The sequence below is a fragment of the Vipera berus genome, assembly GCF_964194415.1.
Source record: "Vipera berus genome assembly, chromosome: 2".
Lineage (NCBI taxonomy): Eukaryota > Metazoa > Chordata > Lepidosauria > Squamata > Viperidae > Vipera > Vipera berus.
In genome coordinates, this window is record NC_138203.1 from 240,487,899 (window position 1) to 240,513,030 (window position 25,132).

Below are 25,132 nucleotides of genomic sequence, written 5' to 3' on the forward strand. Positions count from 1 at the left end.
GCGCAGGAGTCGCACCGCCAGGCTGCCCAGGAAAAGCAGCCACACCGAGAGGCTGCACGCCCAGTCCAGCTCCATGAGGGGCAGGGTGGGAAGCCGGTCGGGAAGAGGGACCGGGAGCCCGGGCCGAGCGCGCCTCGGCCGACGGTGAGAGGGAAGCGGCACATGAAAAAGAGGCTGCGGGCGGAGCTGCCCCGCCCTGCGCCGAATGGGAGAAGTTCAAGGCCAGGGGGGGGAAAGCAGGAGGGGCGCCGGCCGTGGCGGGTGGCGGCTGCCCTCCGGCGCTGCCTGCCGCCCGGGAAACGCTGCGTCTCGGGGGCCAGCAGAAGCGCGGGAGCAGTGGGAGGGCCGGCGGGGCCAGTCGGGCCTTCGCTTCCTCTGCGACGGACAGGGAGGGCAGGGCATGTAAGTACGGTATTTTCCGGCGTATAAGACAAAAAACCTTGAAAAACTTCTTAAAAGTAGGGGGTCGTCTTATACGCCGGAAAATACGGTAAGTAAGTCTTACTTGACTATTTTCTCAGCTGATATGTGTGTGTATTTGTGATGTTTGTACTTGATTTTATTTTATTTATATCCCACCTTTATTATTTATACAAATAACACAAGGCAGCAAACATATCAAACATAACTTCTTCCTTCTATTTTCGCCACAACAGTCCTGTGAAGTGAGTTGGATTGAAAGAGTGTGACCTGGCCCAAGGTTACAGAGCTGACTTTCGTGGCTGAGGCGGGACTAGAACTTACGATCTCCCCGTTTCTAGCCTGGTGCCTTAATACCCAAAGTCATTTGTTTGAGATGGATGGCTATAGAAATTTATTCATTTATTTTATTTTATTGGATTGAATGAATGAATGAATAAAATAATAATTTAAAAAGCTACAATCTATAACTATGATCTATTGCAAAGTACATTTTCTTGGAAACTGTTCAGACAACTCCCTGCAGTTTTCTTGGTGAGGTTTTACAGAGGTGGTTTGTCATTCCCTCCTTCCTAGGGCTGAGAGTGACTGGTTCAAAGTCATCCAGCTGGCTTCATGCCCAAGGCAGGACTAGTACTCATAGCTTGATATTTTAACCACTACACTAAACTGGCTCTTACAGTAGCCTAATCCTACAAAAATCCAACCTTGTTTTACTGTGTAAATTGATAGCTACATCTATATCTGACAGTATTAAATTCTGCAGTTTAAAAGTAAAGAAAAATTACTTTTACTGGTCCTAAGTCTCTCTTCATATTGTTTTGCTTAGTGACTCCATATCCTAGTATAGTGAAAATGGAAGGCATGCTATTCTGTTTATAGTCTCTAGAGTTTCATCTCACAGGCACTGTGGACATTTTGGGGAAGTAAAGAAGCTAAAGCAGGGGTGGACAATTATGGCCCATTTACCTCTGGACTTCAACATGCAGAATTCCTGAGCCAGCCACACTCAGAGTTGAAGTCCACAAGTCATAAAGATGCATAACGGGACCATCTTTTTTGTTGTAATTTGCAAAATACAGGTAGTCCTTGACTTAAAACCAGACATTTTACACTGTTTCAAAGTTGCAACAACAGCCATGTAAAGCACCCCATATGTCATAAATGATTGTGCTCCTCCATAGTCATGTGATCACATGTCAGGCAGATCAACTTTATGACCAGTCACAGCATTCTATAATCATGATTCATGAAACTGGCGTTTTGCCAGTTTCCCGCAAAAAAATACCCAGTTGAATGGGTTTGCTTAACGATCACTACAAAAAAGTCTGGAAAATTAATTACAGTCACATGGGTGCCTCAACTTATGACCACAGACTTACAAATGGATTTCCAGTCCCAATTATGGCCGTAAGTTAATAACATTTATTTGAAGAATGCCAGCAGAGTAGAAGTTTCTAGAATAGAGTGCATTGGCAGAAAGGCTACTATAGGGGTAATTAAATTGTTCATCATTGGGATGAGCAGAAGTTTGAACCCCAATGAGTATTAATGCTACACAAACCTTAGTGTACTGTTTAACTATATTATAATGCTACACAAACATTAAGTGTACTGTGCAACTAATAAATGAGTCCTAAGCTTGATTTTTTTCTGATGGCAACATGATGACTACAATTATAAAGCCCCATTTCCTGTTAATTTAATAAAGTATACTTTTTTATAAAAAGTCACAAGTGTAGCATATTATACATGTTCCAATAAAAATGTTTGAACAATCATTTTAAAATATGTGCAGACATAAACCATTATATAATATTTAAAATATCTGTTTAGTTAGAATTATGGATAAATGTAATTATTCTCAATAATAAAAATGATAAAATTTCTTAATTTTACTGTGCCTGATAGAAGTTACTGGCATCCCTCCAAACAGGTTCTCTAATGATCTTTCACCATGGCAACCAATATGGAGGTGCTGGCTCAGCAAATAGTGGAGACACAGCAGGTGGCTGAGGTGAGTGATGGATACGGTAATATTACAGTATTCTCAGTTCATTTTTAAAAAGAAAATACTGTTTCCAATTAATTCTAAAGTAGCAATTATTCATATTGCAATGATTATTACTTCATAAAATATAAAGGCTTCACTTTTGTATTAACAGACATTATTTATATGAACAAAATGTCCATCAAGAAATTTGGAAAAAGTGCCTTTCCCAATCAATGCAGTTTGACAGAAAGGCTACTCGGTAAAAGACAGAAGTCATATTTGAGTTTTCAGCCATATTCCATGCCTTTCATTTTCCTTGCAGAAATCTTAGCTAAAAACTTACATGAAATCTTTTAGACATGAGCAATAAGCCTTCAAAAACTTTCTAAATGAAATATTATTGTCCTTGAGTCAGAATAATACAAGTTGTTCTCTGCTATCAGTTGCAAATTACAAGATTATAGTTGACTCATTCCCAGATCTTGAAAACTTAAGCTCATGAATCATATTAATAAAAATGTCTACTTCATATAATCTGTTTCCTCATACTTCTGGCAGAAGAGTTGCCCATGTTTTCTCCTAACAAAAACTGAATAAAATTGGCAAATAATAATTGTATCTCTTAATTTTGTTTGTACTTTACAATAATTCTTAACCTGGCTTAAAAAAACACTAGATGAAACTAAGATAATGATTGCAGATAGTCTTTGTGTTATCTGTGGTTTTGAATATTATTTGTGGTGCTATAATAAATACGTTTTACAGGAAGATTATAGAGATCATAAAGGAAACATGTAAGCATGTTGGTATGCTAATCATAAAGAATTTGAATAAAGCTTGCCACTTTAATTTTACTTTTTTATTAAGTAATTTTATTATTAGATTGTGGAATATTAGCTATATCCTAATTTTAATGACACATTGACAACATTCTTTTAAAGATACCCTTATTTTTAAATATATTCTAATTTAAACAAACCATTGACAAAAAGAGTCATTTTGGTTTAGTGATTAAGGTGCTGGTCTAGAAACCAGGAGCATGTGAGTTCTAGTTCTGTGTTAGGCATAAAAGCCAGCTGGGTGACCTTAGGCCACTCATTTTCTCTCAGCCCAACCCACCTCACAGAGTTGTTATGAGGAAAATAGGAGGAGGAAGGAGTGTTAGGTATGTTTGCCACCTTGAGTTATTTATAAAAAAATAATAAAGGTGAGATAAAATATTTTAAAAAGTGACCCATTAACTTCCAAATGGTATCCAGTTATGTAAGGTCTAGATAGCAAGACAATTAAATGAATACATCACTGAATTGAAAGTACTACACAGTGCTTATTAGTGATTTCCTAACAAACTGAAGTAATGGATGGGGTACTGCACTGTTCTTGGTCCTATTTGTTGTTGTTAATGAGTTGGGTGAAGAAATAAAGAGAATGCTCATTAACACTGCAGATGATGCAAAACTGAAGACAGCAATAATGCTATACAAGATGAATATAATTTTAAATGGTCTTTATGTGTCAGAAAAATGGGCTGAGAAAGAACCAATTAAATTGAATAGAAATGCAAAATTCACTATAAGCAAAAGAAATCAATTGTATGATTTGTTATAAAAATAATCTAGGGATAATAGTTGGTTACAACATGGATATGAGCAAAAGGATATGACTGCAGCAATGGCAGATACAATTTGAGTCTGCATCAATAGAAACGTAGCTTCCAAATTATGAGAAGTAGTAGTTCTGCTGTATTATATATTGTTCAGATCTCAAGTATTGTTGCCCTGTTCCATGGAAGCAGGATTCAGACATTGGAAGAGGTACAACTGTAGAAAGGCAGCCCAGAGTATTACAAGAGATATACTAAGAACTGAAAATGTTCAAAAGAGAAGACTGAGGGGGGATGTGGCACAATTCAAGAACGTGAAAGGATGCCTTATAGTGTTGAAGTTATGTCATCTCAAGCTATCACTAACATAGAAATCAGACTTTGCTATTTATTTATTTATCAAACACATTTCTTAACTGCCCATCTCCCTCAGAGAGGGGGTCTGGGTGATGTACAATTTAATCAATAAAATTAAGCTTTAAAAACCGAATCTAAGGTTAATTTTTTTAAACATAAAACAACATTGAAAAATTATAAAAGACGGAGAATTCCAAGATGGGGAGGTTAACACAGGCGGGGTTGTTGTCTCATGGGGCCAATTAACCCCATGGCTACATAACCCACAAGGCTATACAACCAAGTTTTCACCCTTTTATAGAAGGCCAAAAGATTGGGGGCTTTCCTCACATGAGGGCAAGATGCTCCACAATGCAGGGACAGTGTCAGAAAAACGCTCTCTTCCTAGACCCTGCCAGTTGAAATTCTTTGAGTGATAGGTCTGTAGCATGCCTTCTGTGCCTGAGCGAGTGGGACTGGCTGATGTGATGGGGCAAAGCATTTCGATAGGTAACCAGGTGCTATGTCATATAGGGCTTTATAGGTAATAACCAACCCACTTGTCTGAAACGATATGGTCTCCTGCTTGAGCAGGGGGTTGGACTAGAAGACCTCCAAGGTCCCAACTTACCTTGAATTGAACCTGAACACAAACTGGCACACAATGCAGTTCATGGAGCCTCTAGAGGTATTATGCAATCTCTTCTTTGGACACCCAGTATGACTCACACGGCTGCATTCCACATACCTCTTGAAGCTTCCAGAAACTTTTTAGGGGTAATCACATGTAAAGCATGTTGCAGTAGTCCAATTGGGAGATGACCACAGCATGAGTGACTGAGCAGAGGGCCTCCCTGTCCTGGAAGGGACAAAACTGGTGTACAACACGAAGTTAGAAAAAACCTTGTCACCTGCTCTTTGAGCAGGAGCCATAAAGCCAAGAGGACATCCAAGTTACCCAGCAAGTCTTTCTGGGGCAGTGCAGCCCCATCCAAGACAATAAATTCCTGGAGTGGGAGGGGCATCCACAGCCACTCCATCTAACTAGGATTCAGTTGAAATCTATATCCCCATCCAGACCCCCACAGCCTCCAAGCACCACAAAAGGGTGTCCTCTTTCTCTACATTTGTACTTGGAGTTAAGGGACTTTGCAAGTATGGGATGTTCCAACTATGTAAGGTAAAAGTGTTAAAATATTGATGTCTTGAGTACTATCGTCACTGATCACTCATTGTGTGCCAAGTCCTAGCAAAAGGTAAGATAAAGTTGAAACCTCCAGACCAGAGATTGTGCTGAAAGTACAGTGCCAAAGGAAACAAATAGATCTGTTTGCGAAGCAGAGAGTCACTGAACAGTCACCATTTTCATTCATGTTTAGGTTTCTGAATGATGAATCATTTTTTATGTGCCCTCTCATTTTGTTCCCATTCCTCTATTCAACTGAATACTCGATAACATTTCTAAATGTTATCACACACACGTATAAACACATACACACAAAAGTGTGAATAGTTTGAGAGAAGATTGAGGTGTCATGGATGAAGTTGAAGAGATCCTTAAAAATAGAATGGTGAGAAGTTGAAGAAAAGGAAATGTTTGAAGCAATGTGTATATAGGGAGGTTGGTTGGCAAAGTTGGAAAAGCACAGAGAGATTTAGTGAATGGTGTTATTAAACTAGATTTAACTATATTCCATTTTTTCCTTATTTATTTAATTTCTTTTTTTGCACCTAAAAGTATACCTAGTAGATATGTACATTTAATGTATGTGGTTTTCAAGCAAAAGTTTGGAAAAATCTAATACCAAGATGTACCCCATATCAATGTAGATTTAAGAAAAATGTTTTTGGTTATTTGCAGTAGAAGAAAAGTTTTTAAAATTCTGAATTTTTCTTGCAAAAAAATGAAATAACAGCTTCAGTTTTGAATTTTTTTCTGAACTTTTTGAATATTTGAGAAGCTGTCACAGAGAAGAGGGGGTTAACCTATTCTCCAAAGCACCTAAGGACAGAACAAGAAGCAACAAAGAGAAAGATATTAAGGAGAGATCCAACCTAGAACTAAGAAGAAATTTCCTGACCATGAAATTAATCAGTGGAATAGCTTGCCTGTAGAAGTTGTGGGTAATGCATCACTGGACTTTTTTTAAAGAAGAGATTAGGCAGCCATTTGTCCGGGATGGATTAGAAGACCTCCAAGGTCCCTTCCAACTCAGGAATTATGTATTCTTTTCTTTTCCTCATTTGCATCTGATAGAGGTAGTCGTCAATTTAGGACCACAATTGAGCCCAACGTTTATGTTGCCAAGTAAGAAATTTGTTAAGTGAGTTTTGCCCCATTTCCTTGGCACATTTGTTAAGTGGATCACTGCAGTTTTTAAATTAATCACTCGGTTGTTAAGTGAATCTGTTTTCCCATTGATTTCACTTGTTGGAAGATTGCAAAAGATGTTTACATGACCCTGCAATACTGCAACCGTTATAAACATGAGCCAGTTGCCAAGTGTTGAAATTTTGATCACATGACCGTGGGAATGCTGCAATGGTCATAAGTGTGAAAAATGACATAAGTCACTTTTAGTGCTGTTGTAACTTTGAACAGTCACTAAATGAACTGTTGCAAGTCAAGGACTACCTGTACTACATATCTCAGTCTTTGTTTTCTCTCTTTTTCATAAGCTACTTATTGTGTCTAATATTTTTACTGACTAATGCAATTTTTTGAAACAAAGATTATGTTTGAAAACTTACCATTTGGTACGTTATTTTAAATTAGGTAGGTTTTCTTTTTATTGATATGTATTGCTGTATTTTTAATGATGACAGTTCTTTTGAATTGTGGGCACATTTTGAATGTTCATAATATGTAAATGTTACTGTCAGATAATGGCCACCACAAAAAAGCCTGTCTTTTTCACAAAATGGCTACTAAATTAAACTTTTACCAGAAGGCAGATTGTTGAGGTCGCTTTTTGCTGCCTTACATATAGCTTTTTGTTAGTTGAGAGGGTTTTTTGTTTTGTTTTTTGCTGAGCAGATAGGGATCCCTCCGGAGAGAACATTAGGTAGCAACTATGCATCATTTTTAGAAGGGACGTGGTGGCTCAGTGGGTTAGGACGCTGAGCTTGTCGATCAGGTCGGCAGTTTGGTGGGTCTGTGCGCCTTTAGCATCTAGTCATGCCGGCCACATGACCATGGAGACGTCTTCGGACAAGCGCCAAATCAGATGAAGCAATAGGCTTACTGAACAAAAAGGTTTATAGAAGCCTTAGTGGCCACATGCGCTATTTTGCATATACCTAAGTTCAGCTCCAAAATGACCACTGTTGACTTAATTTGCCATTATTTCATGCAGATTAATAATTGGAAGATGTTCCAAGTAAAATATTGTAGATTCTCTAAATGCATCTTTTGATCTGATTCTATGACTACAAAGTCAACCTTTTGGTTCATAGTAGCAAGCTATTATTTAAAGGTATCTAGTAGCTTTTCCTTTTTTAAAGTGTTTCCTATGCAGATAATTCAGAGGATGTTAATTTTGAAAATACAAAAGAAACAGTACTAAAGTAGAAAGTTGATAATCAAAATTTGCGCACATTCCGAAGTTCATGACTGATGAATATGATGAAAAAGGATAGTTGCTTTTTCATTTGACATATGCAGGTAACTTGGAGAAGGAAAATATTTACTGGACATATATAAGAATAATAGCCACTAAATGGGAAGGAGCTAGCTATCGTTTGACTTTTACAAGCCATGATCTTATTTCTGTCAGTTTTAGATGGTATCTTTCTCAATTTTACAGTGAGGGGAAAAATTATTTAATCCCCTGCTGATTTTGTACATTTGCCCACTGACAAAGAAATTATCAGTCTATAATTTTAATGGTAGGTTTATTTTAACTGTGAGAGACAGAATAACAATAAAAAAATCCAGAAAAACACATTTCCCAGGTGTCTTTTATACTGGTAACGAGCTGAGATTAGGAGCACTCTCTTAAAGGGAGTGCTCCTAATCTCAATTTGTTACCTGTATAAAAGACACCTGTCTACAGAAGCAATCAGATTCCAAACTCTCCACCATGGCCAAGACCAAAGAGCTGTCCAAGGATGTCAGGGACAAGATTGTAGATCTGTCCAAGGCTTGAATCGCTACAAGATTATCACCAAACAGCTTGATGAGAAGATGACAACAGTTGGTGCAATTATTTGCAAATGGAAGAAATACAAAATAACTAAATTTCCCTTGGTCTGGGGCTTCAAGCAAGATCTCACCTTGTGGAGTTTCAGTGATCATGAGAACAGTGAGGAATCAGCCCAGAACTACACGGGAGGATCTTGTCAATGATCTCAAGGCAGCTGGGACTATAATCACCAAGAAAACAATTGGTAACACATTACATTGTGAAGGACTGAAATTCTGCAGCGCCCGCAAGGTTGCCTTGCTCAAGAAGCACATGTATAGGCCAGTCTAAAATTTGTCAGTGAACTTCTGAATGATTCAGAGGAGAACTGGGTGAAAGTGTTGTGGTCAGATGAGACTGGAGGAGGAGGAGGAATGCTACCTATGACCCCAAGAACACTGTCAAACATGAAGGTGGAAACATTATTCTTTGGGGCTGTTTTTCTGCTAAGGTGATAGGACAACTTTACCGCATCAGAGGGCCGATGGACGAAGACATGTACCATCAAATCGTGGGTAAGAACCTCCTTCCCTCAGCCAGGGCATTGAAAATGGATCATGGATGGGTATTTCAGCATGGCAATGACCCAAAACACATGGCCAAGGGAACAAAGGAGTGGTTCAAGAAGAAGCACATTAAGGTCCTGGAATGGCCTAGCAGCTAGCCAGTCTCCAGACCTTAATCCCATAGAAAGTCTGGACAGAGCTGAAGGTTTGAGCTGCCAAACCTCAGCCTCAAAGTGACTTAAAGAGGATCTACAAAGAGGAGTGGGACAAAATCCCTCCTGAGATGTGTGCAAACCTGATGGCCAACTAGAAGAAATAATAAGGGCTTTTGTCGCCAAGTACTGTCATGTTTTGCAAAGGGGTCAAATACCTATTTCACTCACTAAAATGCAAATCAATTTATAACTATTTTGAAATGTTTTTTTCTGGATTTTTTTGTTGTTATTTTGTCTCACTTGTTATAATAAACCTACCATTAAAATTATAGACTGATCATTTCTTTGTCAGTGGGCAAACATATAAAATCAGCAGGGGATCAAATAATTTTTCCCTTCACTGTATCTGAATGGTAATCCAAAAAGGCGAGAACATGGGCAAACTTCCTGACAGAAATATTGCTCAACTAGCGGGTCAGAATCACATGTTTGTAAAGAAAAGATTATTTGGCAATCTCATGAATGATTTAAGGAATTTGTGCAATAAAAGGTTACCTGCATTCTGAAGAATATTGTCATTCAGTACTTTGTGGAATCATATGTATAATTTGTATTATTCACTTTTATGGATATTTCCATTTATTTCCAAATGAAAATAATTCTTAAATTATTGGCAATATATCAATTATTTGACTTTTGAATCAATATAGTTTTCTTAACTGTTTGTGATTCTTGTATTATATGTTAAATTACAGTAGTTCTTTTACAAGAATTAAAATGGGGATTTATAGTTTTCCAATAAATACTTTATAAATACATTTATAAATAAATTCTAATATACTTTTGATGGGCACACAATTTAATAAAGACTATTTTTAAAAGATATTAATTTAATAAACTGCAAAAATGGTAGATGACTCATAAACAAAATACTATAAAAAGTTTTTATTGTTTTCTTTCGTATTGGCATGCAATGTATCAGACAATAACGAAATTATTTTCTGATGAAATTTACTATTTTATTGATTGAATAATCATCGTAAGATCCAGGATAGACTAAGGAGAAAGCTCTGTAACCTAGGTACATCTTTCCCAGTGAAATTAATTGTATTATTAGACAAACTGCTTCAGCAGCTGGCAAAACAGCAGGAACACGTCGATTCTGCTTCCTTGGTTACAGGGAGTGATAGTGTACTTGACCTTCACAGGAACAGGGTCATGGGGAGGGCATTTTTAAATAATTCTGTCATTTTATCCCTGGAATCTTTATAAATGGAGTTTAGATACAACACTTGGGAGTAGAATAGAACTGATGTCTTCAGTTTTCTTCAATTGTTTTGCCCAAAGATCTTTGCTGAGGAAAAATGTAAATAAAACTGCAGAATGATTTGACACTGTAAGTATTGGAGTCTGTATAGTTTCAAGCTTGAAGCAAATAATTCTAAGATTACTACAGATAAGATTGTTCTTTAAATGAATATATGGAATATATAGGTAGTATTTATGCATTATTTTAGTAATCTTTTATTAAATGACATTTTAAATGACATTTTACAGTAATTTAAACTGATAATAATTATTAATATTTTTATCAAATAAATGGATGTACAAATTAGGAATATTTTAAGTGTTTGGAAAAGGCCATTATTCTTTTCATACTGATTTTAACTAATAGTTTTAATCATAATTATCAGTTATTGATGTATTTTATTCCTTCACATCCTTTATATGGTGACCAATATTACTTAACACATAGTTAATTCATACTTTGTAACTATTTTTATATCACAATAATTATTAACATTGTCTGATAAAATACATTACTGTATTTGAATTTGCATTATTGAAGTCAGATTGTTACTGCATTCCTTAAGAATAAGTCTGGTAGTAAGCAAAACTATGTGCTTGCCTATTTCAAAATTGTCTAATGCAATCTTTCCCAAATTAGTACTTTCTAATACTAATATTAGCCATGGTGGCTTGGAATTATGAGAGATTTTCTTAAAACCATGTGGATAGAAGCAGGTTTCCAAAAGCTGCTTTAGACTAAGATATGTAAAGATGAACTAGTAAGAAAAAAATTGTTTGTTATATTCGTTATGTTAATGCATGCATACGCACAGATAATACAAAACTGTTTGAAATTAAATTTTAAAACTGTAAATTGATATATTTGCATATTTTATTTCAAATGTCAGTTGTTTAACAACAGAGCTATATATATATTATTGCGTGTGGCAAATAATTCTGCAGTGGCAGATCTGACATTTCCTGTACCTCATATCCATTTCCAAAATGCTATGCAATTTTCTGAATGAAAAGTACTTATATTGTGCTTTTTAACCATCTTCTCTTCTGGGGGGAAAATAGTATTCTGCTATAAGTGGCATCTTATACTATATATTTATATCATTGATCTGTTTCTTTTAATTCAAAATGTCGGCAATATAACATCAAGGACCAAGCTGAAGTGCTGCAAATAACTTTTCTATCCTAAATATCTTAATCTTGTAAGCCACCAAGAGTCACTTCAAAGCAAGATGGCCAGCAAATAAATAAATAATAAAATAAATAACGTTATTTTGTATAAAAACCTAGACTCTGGTAGATATTTTTGACTCATTCTGTGATACTGCCCATCTATTTATAACTGTAGACTTAGGGTTTTTTAAACAGCATTTCATAGGGCATTTTTTGAGATCATTGTTAATTGTATTTCTAGTTAAAATAAGTCAGAATATTGTCTGTTTAAAATAAAAAGCCTTTTTTTGGAACTGGATTTTTCTCGATATGTAGTACAAATATGACTATAATGGAGCCTACCTATCAGCCATAAGTCATAATGGCCATAAAACGGTTCACCCACATGACTTGATTTTATGACCTTTTTTATGCTGACCATTAAAAAGAGTGCAGTTGTTGTAAAGTAACTGCCATGGTCATTAAGTCAACACTGTGGTTGTTAAGCACACTGATAATTTGTTACAGAAGTAAATGCCAGTATGCAGCAAAACTGTTGTAAAACTAGGTCATATGAACATGAGACACTGCAAATAGCTGTAAATGCGGGCTGCCAGCCAAACATCTGACATGTGATCATGTGACCATGGGACGAGAGTCTTGGAACTTCAGAAGTAGGTCATAAATATCTTGGGGGACTCCGTCATAACTTCAAACTTCTTTTAATGGTTTGATTTGTTTTTTGGCCATAGTTACTTGATTTACAACTGTTGTAATAAGTTATAAAATCAAATCTGGTCGTGTGCTGGTCATACATAAATGACTAATGTGTGTTACTCATTTAGCCTTCAACTCTTTTTATATCTATGTATAATTGATTTCTTTTTGCCATTTATATGAAAGGATACTAACATGATTTATTTGAATATTTAGGTGCCATGTATTTTTTTTGAAGCACATGATACTGTTTACTTTAAAAAGTAATGTAGAAACAGCACCATGTGACCCAGAAAGTTTATTTATTTGTATTGTCATATAAATAAAACTTTTGAATAAGATTTTTTTTAGGCCTTCAGATGAACATGAAAATAAATTTTGGTGGAATGTCAAGATTGACAGATAATATCAAACAGTGGACTCATCTTACTGCATGAACTTTAGGCTTGTTCATTCTGTCTTCTTGCATGTATTTATACTGTTATAGCAAATTGTTGCTTACTGTTATATCTTAAGTAGATGTAGATGCCATACCAATGAAACATTGAAAGAAGTCTGTTAATCCATAACTATTTATATCTGAGTTGAACTATTAAATTGACCACATTTGTCTATGTAAAATAATGTTCCAAATAATATTCTCTTGAAGGTGTTGTTTGGAATTCCCCTTCCTACAATTCTGTTCTAAGAGACAACTAAGAACATACCTCCCTACAGTTAGGAAGCAGATTGATAACTAATGTCTCTTAACTTGCCATCTTCTTGGAAATGACAAATATAGTCAGTACTGTAAAACAAAAGGATATTTAAATTAAACAAATCTTATTTTCAAAATAAGAAAGAAAGAGCTTATCATTTTCTGTAAGGCCTTAAAGGCCTGGGTGGGTCACAATGTGGAGTTGAGTCAGTGCATTGGATAGATCTGATGGATCTGTTTTTACAATGTCTGCTATTTTATGTGTTGTTTTAATTTTTTAAAAAAATATTTTTATATTTTTCTAACGTTAGTTGCCCCAAGTCATTAATTTGAGATGGACAGCTATATCTATCTATCTATCTATCTATCTATCTATCTATCTATCTATCTATCTATCTATCTATCTATCTATCTATCTATCTATCTATTTTGTATCCCACCTTTATTATTTTTTCAAATAATTTAGGGTGGCAAACATCCAACATACCTTCCTCCTATTTCCCCACAACAACAACAAAAGTAGGTTGGGCTGAGAGAGTGAATGGCCCAAAGTCAACCAGTTGGTGTTCATAGCTAAGATGGGACTTGAACTTGTGGTCTCCCACTTGCCAACCTGATGCCTTCAGCACTAGATCAAACTGTCTTTCTATATAAATAAATAAGAAATATTTATCAGGACTTGTCCACAACATCTATTTTACATTTTATAGTATATTTGAAAAACTGTTCTCTCATTCAAAATATTTATTAAACATCCTTAGTCCATCTCATAGGAGATCCTTTATGTAATATCCTGGTGGTGCAATGGTTATAATGCAGTATTGCAGACATACTCTGCCCACAACCTGGAGTTTGATCCTAATGGGATTCAAAGTTGACTTAGCCTTTCATCTTTCCAAGGTCGGTAAAATGAGGACACAAGTTGTTGGGGGCAATATGCAAATATTGACATTGTAAACTACCCAGTGAGTACGGTAAAGCACTATGGGGCTTTGCCATCCTCTTTGAAGAAAGACTTCAAAATGTTCCAACACAAGAATGATTTTTACCTTCTGTTATCAATTGATTAATCTCCTCTTTTTGTGCTTGCGTAAGAACCGGGATGCTAGCGTTCTCCAAATATACATCAATGTCTTTTTCATTAATCTTCTCCTTAGCATATAATTTAGAATAAAAATCCACAAAGGCTTCCTTAATAAGATCCTGTTGAAACACAACCTTTCCCTTATGTTCAATTTTATCTATATTAGAAGCCCTTTGCTTTTTCCTTAGTCTGTAAGCTAGCTATCTACCTGGCTTATTAGCATTGCAAAAAGTATTATGCCTGGCAAACCGCAAATTGGTTGCCACTTGATCAGCCATCAATTTATCAAATTGTCCTCTTAATAGCTTAATAACCTCCTTAGTCTTCACATCCAATGGATTCAAAATTAAGGCCTTTTCTTTTTCCCTAATTTCATTCTCCAATTCTTTCCTTCTGGCTTCCAAAGTACGTCTGCATTTATTATTTATATATATCAACACTCCTCTCATGTAGGCCTTGCTAGCATCCCACACCATATCCATAGAGGTATCCTTGTTCATATTAATTTCAAAAAAATCCTTCATCTGCTGTTTACATTCTTCCACATTCTGATTTCTTCATCTGCTGTTTACATTCTTCCACATTCTGATTTCTAAACAAATTCTCATTTACACGCCACGAGCGCCTATCCTTATTGTCCTTATTGATCTCTAACCAAACTGGACTATGGTCAGAAATAGTTCTTGCACAGATCTTTACCTTCTTAATCCTAGGAAAAAAATCATTAGTCAACAAAATAAAATCAATCTTGGAAAAAGTTTGATGTCTGTCAGAAAAAAAAGTATAATCCTTTTCTTTTTTTTTTTTTATTGAAAAGTTTTAAAATACAGTTTTCCTTTAGAAAACCCCCCTTCCCCCTCCCTCCTCCCCTCCCTACCTCCCCCCTATCCCCCCCCTCCCCCTCTCCCTCCTCCCTCCCCTGCCTCCCCCCCCTACTTCCCCTCCTCCCCCCCTCCCCCCCCGACTTCCCAGAGCAAAATACAAGGTATATATCTAAAAAGCAATCATAAACAATCATATACTAACAATTATAAACTCTAAAATCCATCACTCTCTAGCTTATATAGAGTAAACCAATCCTTAATAATACTAAATATGTATAAAAAACTAAAATAAAAAAAACTAGCGTCATTCCCATCTATGTTCTTCCACAATTCACTATTTCCTAAACATATTCTCATTTACACATCACAAGCACCTATCCCTATTAACCTCTCTAGCCAAAATAGGCTATAATAGATAGTTCTTACACAAATTAACCCACATTAACCCACAAAACTTTCTTCCTCTTCCTCTGTAGTAAATTGTCCATTAATTCCAAATTAAAGATTCTGTTACCATACATATCATCCCAAAACTCTTAAAAACACAACTACCACTTGACTATCAGTATGTTGTGGAAGTTCCATAGATTTCTACTGGTCCTATTTTCTTATCTTTTTTGAGCGTTTTAAGGCAGCACGCGTCACCCTCTGTTCTCTAGGATCATCCAAAAGAGTTGCAGCTTGATCTCCTCCTGTACCATTCTCGTCTATCTGTCCATCTTCATCCTCTTGATGTTCTCCTTCTCCAGATCCCTCTGCAGCTTCCAAAAGTGTTGATGGGGTTGCTTTTAAGACATTGTTGTAAAAATCATGCGCTTGCTTCACAGTACCCAAACAGTACCTTTTGCCTTCATACATGAAGCTCAACCCAGCTGGGATCTCCCATCTGAACCTTATATCTCTTTGCTTGAGCTCTTGCACAAGAAATATAAAGTCCTTCCTTCTCTTTAAAATCTTTGGAGGAATTTCTTTTAGAACCAAAACTTCTTGACCAGCAATCACAACTTTAGTATCATAGGCAGCTTGTATAACTTCATCTCTAATTTCCCTTTTTACAAAATAAACCACCACATCTCTAGGCAACTTTCTCTGTTTAGCAATCCACGAGTTCACACGAAACACTTTGTCCATGCCTTGTTTTATTTCAGATGCTGGATGGTTCAATACCACCTCAAAAGCCTCAGAAACCAGCTGCTTTAAATCTTCCTTAATATTCTCTTTTAGGCCTCTAATTCTAACAGCAAACTGCATCTGGTAAAATTGAGCCAGACTCAGTTCGCTATCCATTTTGTCTTTTAAATCTTCAATTTCCAATACTTTTGCTTCTAATATAGCATTTTTTTGAGTCAGTTCTTCCACTTTGTCATCCAGCACCTCCACACATTTAGCTACTTTATGCACTGAGGACAAAATGTCTACCTTCGTCTCTCTGAGTTTCTGTTCCATCCTTTCTTCCATTCTCTGCTCCAATTTCTCCAATTTCTCCTCCATCTGTGCAAATTTAACACCCATTGACTCCAAAATTAACTGGGTATGTTTTTCAAGATCCTTCGATGTCAATACATCTGGAGAATGCAACGCCTGCAGTAATGATTGTTGTTGCACCGGAGAATTTCCAGCACTCCGAAAAGTTCTAGGGGGAGGTTTAGACGCCATCTTTTACTTACAATTGTGACGCACTTTCACTTTAAGTTTTAAGCAAAGTCCATCAAGCTCGAGAGTAAAATAAAATAATCCTCTTCATCTCTTCATCTTTCCCTCTTGTACTGCTCTGCCTGCTCTTTTCCTTTCATAGTCTCTCCTTCAAGCAGGGATGGTCGCAGACGCCTGGCTCTGCTCCATGAAGTCCGGAGCAGAGACGCTAGCCAGCTGGGAGCAGCCCAGGCTGCGGGGGAGTTCAATCCTTCAGCCGCCCAAGCTCCAAGCTCAGGCGGCCCCGGAGAACTCAACCCCTACCTGGGGGCTCACCCCCTCCTCTTCTCCCGAGGAGGGGGCTTCAAATTCGCCCGAACAGCTGATCGGCGCTGTTTCGGGCGAAAAATCACACAGCTGAGCCGCGGGCAGCCCGGGAAGGCTGCCTCCGTCGCCGCGGAGCCACCGGAAGTCAAAAAAGTATAATCCTTTTCATGTAGGTGTGTGTCACGCCAGATATCTCGCAGTTCCAAATCGTCCTTCATTTCAAAAAAAGATTTAGGCAATCTGGCATGACTCGGAACACGCTTAAAAGAACCAGCCTTATCCATCTGTACGTCCAAGACACCATTCCAGTCCCCCATAAAAATAAACAATTTGTAATCCAATTGAGTAAGCTTTGTATGAAGTAAACTAAAAAAATCAGCTTGTTGTTGATTAGGAGCATACAGTCCAACTAGAAGCGTTTTTTACCTTCTAACAGCAAATCTATCATAACATATCTTCCTTGCTTATCTGCTTCAATTAATTCCGCTGTTACTTCTTGCTCAGCAACCACAACTTTAGTATCATAAGCAGCTTGAATAACTTCATCTCTAGTTGCTCTCTTTGTAAAATAGACCACCACATCTCTAGGTAGCTTCCTCTGCCTTGCAATCCATGAATTTACACGAAAAAATTTATCCATACATCCCTCTATTTCAGATGCTGGCTGGCCCAATACTGCTTCCAAAGCCTCAGAAATCAGCTGCTTTAAGTCTTCTTTAGGATTCTCTTTTAAGCCCCTGATTCTAATAGCATAATGCATCTGATGGTACTGGACAAGGCTCAATTCTCCGTCCATTTTATCCCTTAAATTTTCATTCTCCAGTACCTTTATTTCTAGTATAGAGTTCTTTTGACTAAGATCCTCCACTTTTTCGTCCAAACGTTGCACACATTCAGCCATGCTTTCAACTGTAGAAAAAATGTCTACCCTCATTGCACTAAACTTCTCTTCCATCCTCTCCTCCATTACATTAAACTTCTCTTTCATCCTCTCCTCCAGTTTCTCCAGTTTCTCCTCCAGCTTTGCCATCTTATCATCCATCATTTCTGACATTACCTGAGATTGCTTTGCAAAGGCATCTTGTAAGTCCTTAAGCGTCAATGCCACAGGAGGTGCAGGAGGAAGCAAAGCTTGCAACGATGTCTGTTGCACCGGGGAATTTCCCGCACTCCGAAGAACTTTAGAGGAAGATTTAGCCGCCATCTTTCCCCACTTTCACTTGTTGCGTACTTTCACTTTAAAGCTATAAAGTCCATTGAGCTAGGGAGTAAAAATAAAAATCCACTCCACCTTGACCTCCTGTACCGCTCTGCCTGCTCCTTATTACTCCAAAGTCTTTCTGTCAAGCCCTTTGGGCTCGACATCACAGAAGGGACCGGGGGAGCACAAACGGAATTACCCGCCCTGTCCAGCCGCGCCCGAACTCACCAGCTGTCCGGCGGGCGAACGCCGAACCCGCAGCCGCGCCAGCAGCTGAGAGGCGGCCGGAGAGCACTGAAAACGGCCGAGAGGAGGCCGCGCCGGCAAGAACGGCTGCGAGGCGGCCGGAGAGCACTAAAAACGGCCGGGAGGAGCCCGCGCCGGCAAGAACAGCTGAGAGGCGGCCGGGAATGACTACGCGCAGCCGCAGGGAGCTCGTGCCGGCACGAAGAGCTGGGAGGCGGCCGGAGATGGCTGTTGACGGTCGCGCGGCTTCATCGGCTGCGGGACGGCCAGCTAGAAACAGCTACAGGTCCTCACGGCGATCAGCTGTGCGGCGGCTGGGATCGAGCGTCGGTGACCACGCGGGGCTTGCGAAGCCTCGGCCGCCTCCACCGGCAGTAGCGCAGGGTGCTCTACAATTACGCTCACACGGTGGGGCTGCGGGAACAACACGGGGCGCTGGGATGGTGGAGGGGAGCACAGCGAGGACTTTCGGTTATGGGGGAGGGGGGTGCTGGGATTGTACTTTTCTTCGAGTTGTGTGGTCCACAGTAGCAGGGGAAGAGGTAGGGCGTGGGGTGATGGGATTGGGGCGGGGTATTTACGCAGCTCAGGCGGGTGCTGGCCTGCGCGGGGAGAGGGTGGGGTTAATGGGTGGAGCTGTTGCCTAATTATCGGCAGAGTGTAAAAGGCGTGTTGGGGGTGAGTAACTCCCAACGCTGACTTTGTTAATGCTTGGAGATCCTGACATTAAAGGTGCTCTCTGCAGTCATCCGTACTTCGTCGTGGTTTTTCCTGAGTGCCTGTTATTCCCGGCGGAGACGAGGGATTGACAGTAAGTCAGCGTTCAAACAGCACAGCGCTCTTTTTGCTGGGCTCTGGTTTTTGCCTGCCACCATGGCTGAGGGGACCCAGGGCGGTGTGCCTGTGGCAGGAGGGGAGGAACCAGCTGGGGTTGCTCTGCCCCTTGAGGTGGGGGAATTGGCAGAGGCCCCACCAGTGGTTCGGCCTAAGGTCCGGGACCTTGGACCATCACCAAAGGGAGCTGAGGCTTCGGAACCGGCTGTCCAGGAGAAGCCTGGAGAATGGTGGCTCAGTCCTGTCTTGAGCCAGCCAGTGGCTGGACAAAACCAACCATCTAGAGGGAAGGGGTCCCTCTGGGAGTGGAGAGAGCGTCGTGCCACCGATGAGGGCGGAGAGGAGTGGAGCTACACCACGGCTCCTGGCAGTTATACTATGGACGTCCTGAGGGACCATTTTGGAGAACCCCGGCCGTGGACCCCTACTGATGCTGACCTGGAGACTGGTAGATGGACACGACCCAGGACCGACCCGGAGCGTAGGAGTCAAACCCGGTTCCGTTTGGCAAGTCCCCGTTTTCGGGCCCCGCAGGCCCCTGGTACCCCGCAGGTCCCAGGCCTTCCATCGCCGGGACCGGCGGCTGCTCCCGACTTGGGCCCCGCAGGACCTGGTGTAACGAGGCCGGGGGGGTGCTGTGCCAGCCGGGGTGCTGGGGTGGCAACAACCAGGGGTTGCACAGAGGCCGGGAGGCCCGGCGGGTCCTTGGGGAGGGCCTGCGGTTTGGGGCCCACCACCGCTGCCTGTGACCTTTGACGGCAACCCCGATCGTTTGGCCCTGTTTCTCGGACAAGCTATCCACCATCTGGACCAGTACGGTCCTTTGTATACTTCCCAGTGGGGAATGGTGATGGCTGTCACAACAGCTTTACAAGGGGAGGCAGCGGCCTGGGTGGCGAACCTTTACGGTGACCGTGCCCGTGAACTGGGGGATGTGGGCCTTCTCCTTGAGGCACTGCGTACACGATTCGAGGATGTGACGCGCACGCACCGAGCGGAGGCTGAGATCGTTGGCTTGCGGCAGAACGGCCGTCCAGTTACAGCCTATGTGCAGGACTTTCGTGAAGTGGCCGGTAGGCTCAGTTCCTGGCCAGAGAGAATGCTGGTTCACCATTTCCGGGCCGGACTGGACGATTCTCTCCTACGAGCTTGTATCGTCCGGGGGATCCCTCCCAGGCTCCAAGAGTGGCTGCGGGTCGCGGTCGAGCTGGATGTGGCCTTACGGGTTTGTCAACGGCGTGTGCGGCCCGTAGGAGACTCCCGTCAGGTCCCGCCGAGATTGCAGGGCCAAGTGCAGAAGCCGCCACCATCGTCGCTGGGTCCTGTCATCCAACCACCACGGTCCGTTCTGCGTTGCTTCAGGTGCGATCAGCCAGGGCACCGCGTGGCCGCCTGCCCTATACCTGCATCCCGGGTGGTTGCAGCAGCAACTCCAGCAAGGAGCACAACCCCCGGGTGCTTTGCAGAGCGTTCCCGGGCTTCTCGGCAAGCTGTGGAGTCAACACCAGGGGGAAGCGGCCAGACGGAGGGGGACAGCGCCATCGATGTGAACGTGGAGTATTACGAGCATGGTGATAGGCCAGAGGAGGACCCCATGGTAAGTGCTCCGGTTAGCCCATTTTCAGTTCCGGTTACGTTAACCAACCCTGCCACGGGGGAGGTGATGGGGTTTAGAGCTTTAATTGATTCGGGTAGCACGAGGTGTCTCATTAGCCGGGAGGTGGTGGCCACACTGGGTGTTGGGGTGGTACGGCTGAGGAGTCCAATACGTTTCCAGCAGGTGGATGGGTCTCTTTTGGGGGGGGCGCCTATCACCCATGTCACAGAACTTGTGCGGCTGGATATGGGGGAGCACTGGGAGCGGTTGCGGTTCATCGTGGTGCCCTCCATGACGGAGGAGGTGATTTTGGGGCTAACGTGGCTGGACAGGTGGGGGCCGACCATTTGGTGGGAGGGGGGTTGTCGTCATCTGCGCCTAGGGATTGGGCCACAGCCCCCTGATCATGAGCGGCCAAGCACGTCTGGCCCGCCAGGGAAGCCGGAGGAGAGTTGCAGGGCTGGGGCAGAGGTACACGTGCCGCCAGAGTACACCGAATTCCTCGAGGTGTTCAGTGAGCAGGAATGCGATCTCCTGCCTCCCCATCGACCGACGGACTGCGCGATTGAGCTAGAGCCGGGGGTCAAGCTTCCTAAGCCCCGGATGTATGCCATGACCCCGCGGGAGATGACAGAACTCCGAAATTATATCGATAAGAATCTTGCACGGGGGTTCATACAACCAGCTCGCTCGCGGATGGCAGCACCAGTTCTTTTTAGGGAGAAGAAAGATGGGGGCCTGCGTCTTTGTGTGGACTACCGGGGGGTCAATGCAGTGTGTGTTGAACATTTGTATCCACTGCCTTTGATGAAAGACATGTTGTCCCACCTGGCTAAGGGGAGGGTGTTTACCCGCTTGGACTTACGCGAGGCCTATTACCGGGTGCGCATCAAGAAAGGAGATGAGTGGAAAACGGCGTTTAACTGCCCATTGGGCAGCTATCAATTTCGTGTAATGCCATTTGGACTCCAGGGGGCCCCCGCCATGTTCATGCAACTAATAAATCAAGTTTTGCATGAACATTTATATAGGGGGGTGCTCGTGTATCTTGACGACATCCTTATATATACGGAGACAATGGACCAGCACGTTGCCCTTGTACGCCAGGTTTTGCGAAAACTCCTAGACGCACGGTTGTACGTGAAATTATCAAAATGTGAATTTCACGCGTCTCGACTGGACTACTTGGGCTATCGGGTCTCGGCGGCCGGGATTGCAATGGATCCCAAGAAAGTGGAGGCTATATTGCAGTGGCAAGCCCCGGGGACCAGACGACAGCTACAGAGCTTCCTGGGGTTTGCCAATTTTTACCGCCAGTTCATACCATCTTTTGCTGCAGTAGCTCTTCCATTAACAGACTTGCTCAAAACTAAGAAGTTAGCGGTGAAACCACGGCCGGGGTTGCGTGTAACGTGGACCATAGAGTGTCAACGGGCCTTTGAGACCTTGAAAGGTTTGTTCACCCGAGAGCCCATACTGTTGCATCCCGACCCAGCAGCACCATACGTTGTGCAAGCAGATGCTAGCGACGTGGCAGTCGGAGCTGTTCTATTACAACACAACAGTAAAGGCGCATTGCAACCTTGTGCTTATGCGTCCAAAAAACTGTCGACCACCGAACGCGCCTGGGCTATCTGGGAAAAGGAGGCCTACTCCGTTCGGTGGGCGTTGGAGACATGGCGGCATCTCCTAGAGGGGGCAGAGAAGCCCTTCGAAGTGTGGACGGACCACAGGAACTTAGAAGCCCTACAGTCCCCACGTAAGTTGGTCCCTAAGCATGTGCGGTGGGCCCTGTATTTCAGGCGGTTCAGGTTTACCCTGAAATACGTTCCGGGGGGGAAGAATTTCCTGGCGGATGCCCTCTCGCGGCTTCCGCAGTATGACAACCAGCGGGAGGAGGTGGTGCAGGCTCTTATCCCTCCTCTCGCCCCAGAGATGGTACGGGCTGTACAGAACAAGGTTGTGGAGGACCTTGTACAGCAGCTGAAAAAAGCTCTGGTGGGAGATGACTGGCTACAGCAACACCCGCGACTCCTAACCCGACGGGATGACCTGGCCTGGTATGGGAGTAAGTTGTACGTACCGCAAACCTTGCGAGAGGCTGTGCTTTATAGGTGCCATGATGCCAAGCAGGCCGGACACCTTAGATTCCTGAAAACCCTGCACCTTGCTAGACGTCAGTTCTGGTGGCCAGGAATGAGGCGGCAGGTCAAAGATTATGTCCAGCGTTGCCGCACGTGTGCTATGGCCAAACCCCAGCCCGGGAAGCCAGCGGGGCTTTTACAGACGGTGGCGGACCCTAGCCGGCCATGGCAGGACATCGGGATGGATTTCATCGTGTACCTACCAGAGAGCCGGGGATACACTGTTATCTGGACCGTGGTTGACCTGTTCTCTAAACAGGCCCATTTTGTCCCGTTGAGGGGTTTGCCCTCGGCCCGGCGGTTGGCCTGGCTATTTATAGCCCATGTGTACCGCTTACACGGGGCGCCTAGACGCATTATATCGGACCGGGGAGTGCAGTTTACCGCCAGGTTTTGGCGTGAATTCCTTCAGTTCATCGGGTCATCCCAGGGATTAAGCTCGGGGTACCATCCCTGCACGAACGGTGCTGCTGAACGGGCCAACGCAGCAGTGGAGCAATACCTGCGCAGTTATGTCTCGTACCAACAGGCAGATTGGGCTGATCTACTGGCGTTTGCAGAAATCGCCCACAACAACGCTGTGCACAGTAGCACTGGTCTCCCACCGTACACGGTGGTGTCTGGCTACGATTTCCCTCCCGTACCCGAGTGCGACCAAGGTTCGACCTCCCCCTGTCAACCCCAGGAGTGGATGCTACAAATCAAAAAAGCCTGGGCAGCAACCAAGGAGGCCTTGACCAAACAGGCCGGTATCGTAAAGGCCCAAGCAGACAAGAAGCGCCAACCGTTCTACACCCCAGGGGTTGGGGATTGGGTGTACTTGTCTACAAAATACTTGAGGTTGCAAATACCTAGCAAGAAGCTGGGCCCTAAGTACATAGGCCCTTTCCAGGTCACCCACGTCATCAATCTGGTCACGGTGCGCCTCTGGTTGCCTAAGTTCCTGGGCAAGGTGCATCCCGTGTTCCACGGCAGCTTGCTAAAACCAGCTCCCGTTCCTGTCCGGGAGAAGTCAGTGGGCCCGGGGCCCGTGGGTGATGATCGATATGAGATACAGGAGATTCTAGATTCTAGAATACGGAGAGGGCGACTGCAATACCTGGTGCTTTGGAAGGGATACCCGGTTACTGAGGCATCCTGGGTGGCGGAACCGAATGTCCAGGCCCCTAGGTTAGTTAAGGCATTTCACCGAAGGCATCCTGGCAAGCCCTCGGGAGGGAGACGGAGGGAAACTACTGCTCTCGTTAGTGCATGTCTAACTCCTGTGTCTTGCTTTCCAGGAAGAGCCTTGGTAGGAGGGGCCGACTGTCAAGCCCTTTGGGCTCGACATCACAGAAGGGACCGGGGGAGCACAAACGGAATTTCCCACCCTGTCCAGCCGCGCCCGAACTCACCAGCTGTCCGGCGGGCGAACGCCGAACCCGCAGCCGCGCCAGCAGCTGAGAGGCGGCCGGAGAGCACTGAAAACGGCCGAGAGGAGGCCGCGCCGGCAAGAACGGCTGCGAGGCGGCCGGAGAGCACTAAAAACGGCCGGGAGGAGCCCGCGCCGGCAAGAACAGCTGAGAGGCGGCCGGGAATGACTACGCGCAGCCGCGGGGAGCTCGTGCCGGCACGAAGAGCTGGGAGGCGGCCGGAGATGGCTGTTGACGGTCGCGCGGCTTCATCGGCTGCGGGACGGCCAGCTAGAAACAGCTACAGGTCCTCACGGCGATCAGCTGTGCGGCGGCTGGGATCGAGCGTCGGTAACCACGCGGGGCTTGCGAAGCCTCGGCCGCCTCCACCGGCAGTAGTGCAGGGTGCTCTACAATTACGCTCACACGGTGGGGCTGCGGGAACAACACAGGGCGCTGGGATGGTGGAGGGGAGCACAGCGAGGACTTTCGGTTATGGGGGAGGGGGGTGCTGGGATTGTACTTTTCTTCGAGTTGTGTGGTCCACAGTAGCAGGGGAAGAGGTAGGGCGTGGGGTGACGGGATTGGGGCGGGGTATTTACGCAGCTCAGGTGGGTGCTGGCCTGCGCGGGGAGAGGGTGAGGTTAATGGGTGGAGCTGTTGCCTAATTATCGGCAGAGTGTAAAAGGCGCGTTGGGGGTGAGTAACTCCCAACGCTGACTTTGTTAATGCTTGGAGATCCTGACATTAAAGGTGCTCTCTGCAGTCATCCGTACTTCGT

General features: G+C 43.2%; 1 protein-coding gene across 2 annotated transcripts in view; it reads left to right on the top strand.

The window, feature by feature from the left end:
• The window catches only part of NR2C2 (nuclear receptor subfamily 2 group C member 2), a 77,782-nt gene that overhangs the window by 7,402 nt on the left and 45,248 nt on the right, over positions 1-25,132 (top strand). The window contains exon 2 of one of the 2 annotated variants that reach the window (XM_081318086.1): positions 2,357-2,437. The exons of the other annotated variant lie outside the window; for it this stretch is intronic. Coding sequence (XP_081174212.1) covers positions 2,378-2,437 — 60 coding nt within the window. The 5' untranslated portion in view covers positions 2,357-2,377. The remainder of the gene's footprint in view (positions 1-2,356; positions 2,438-25,132) is intronic. 2 annotated transcript variants of the gene reach the window in all.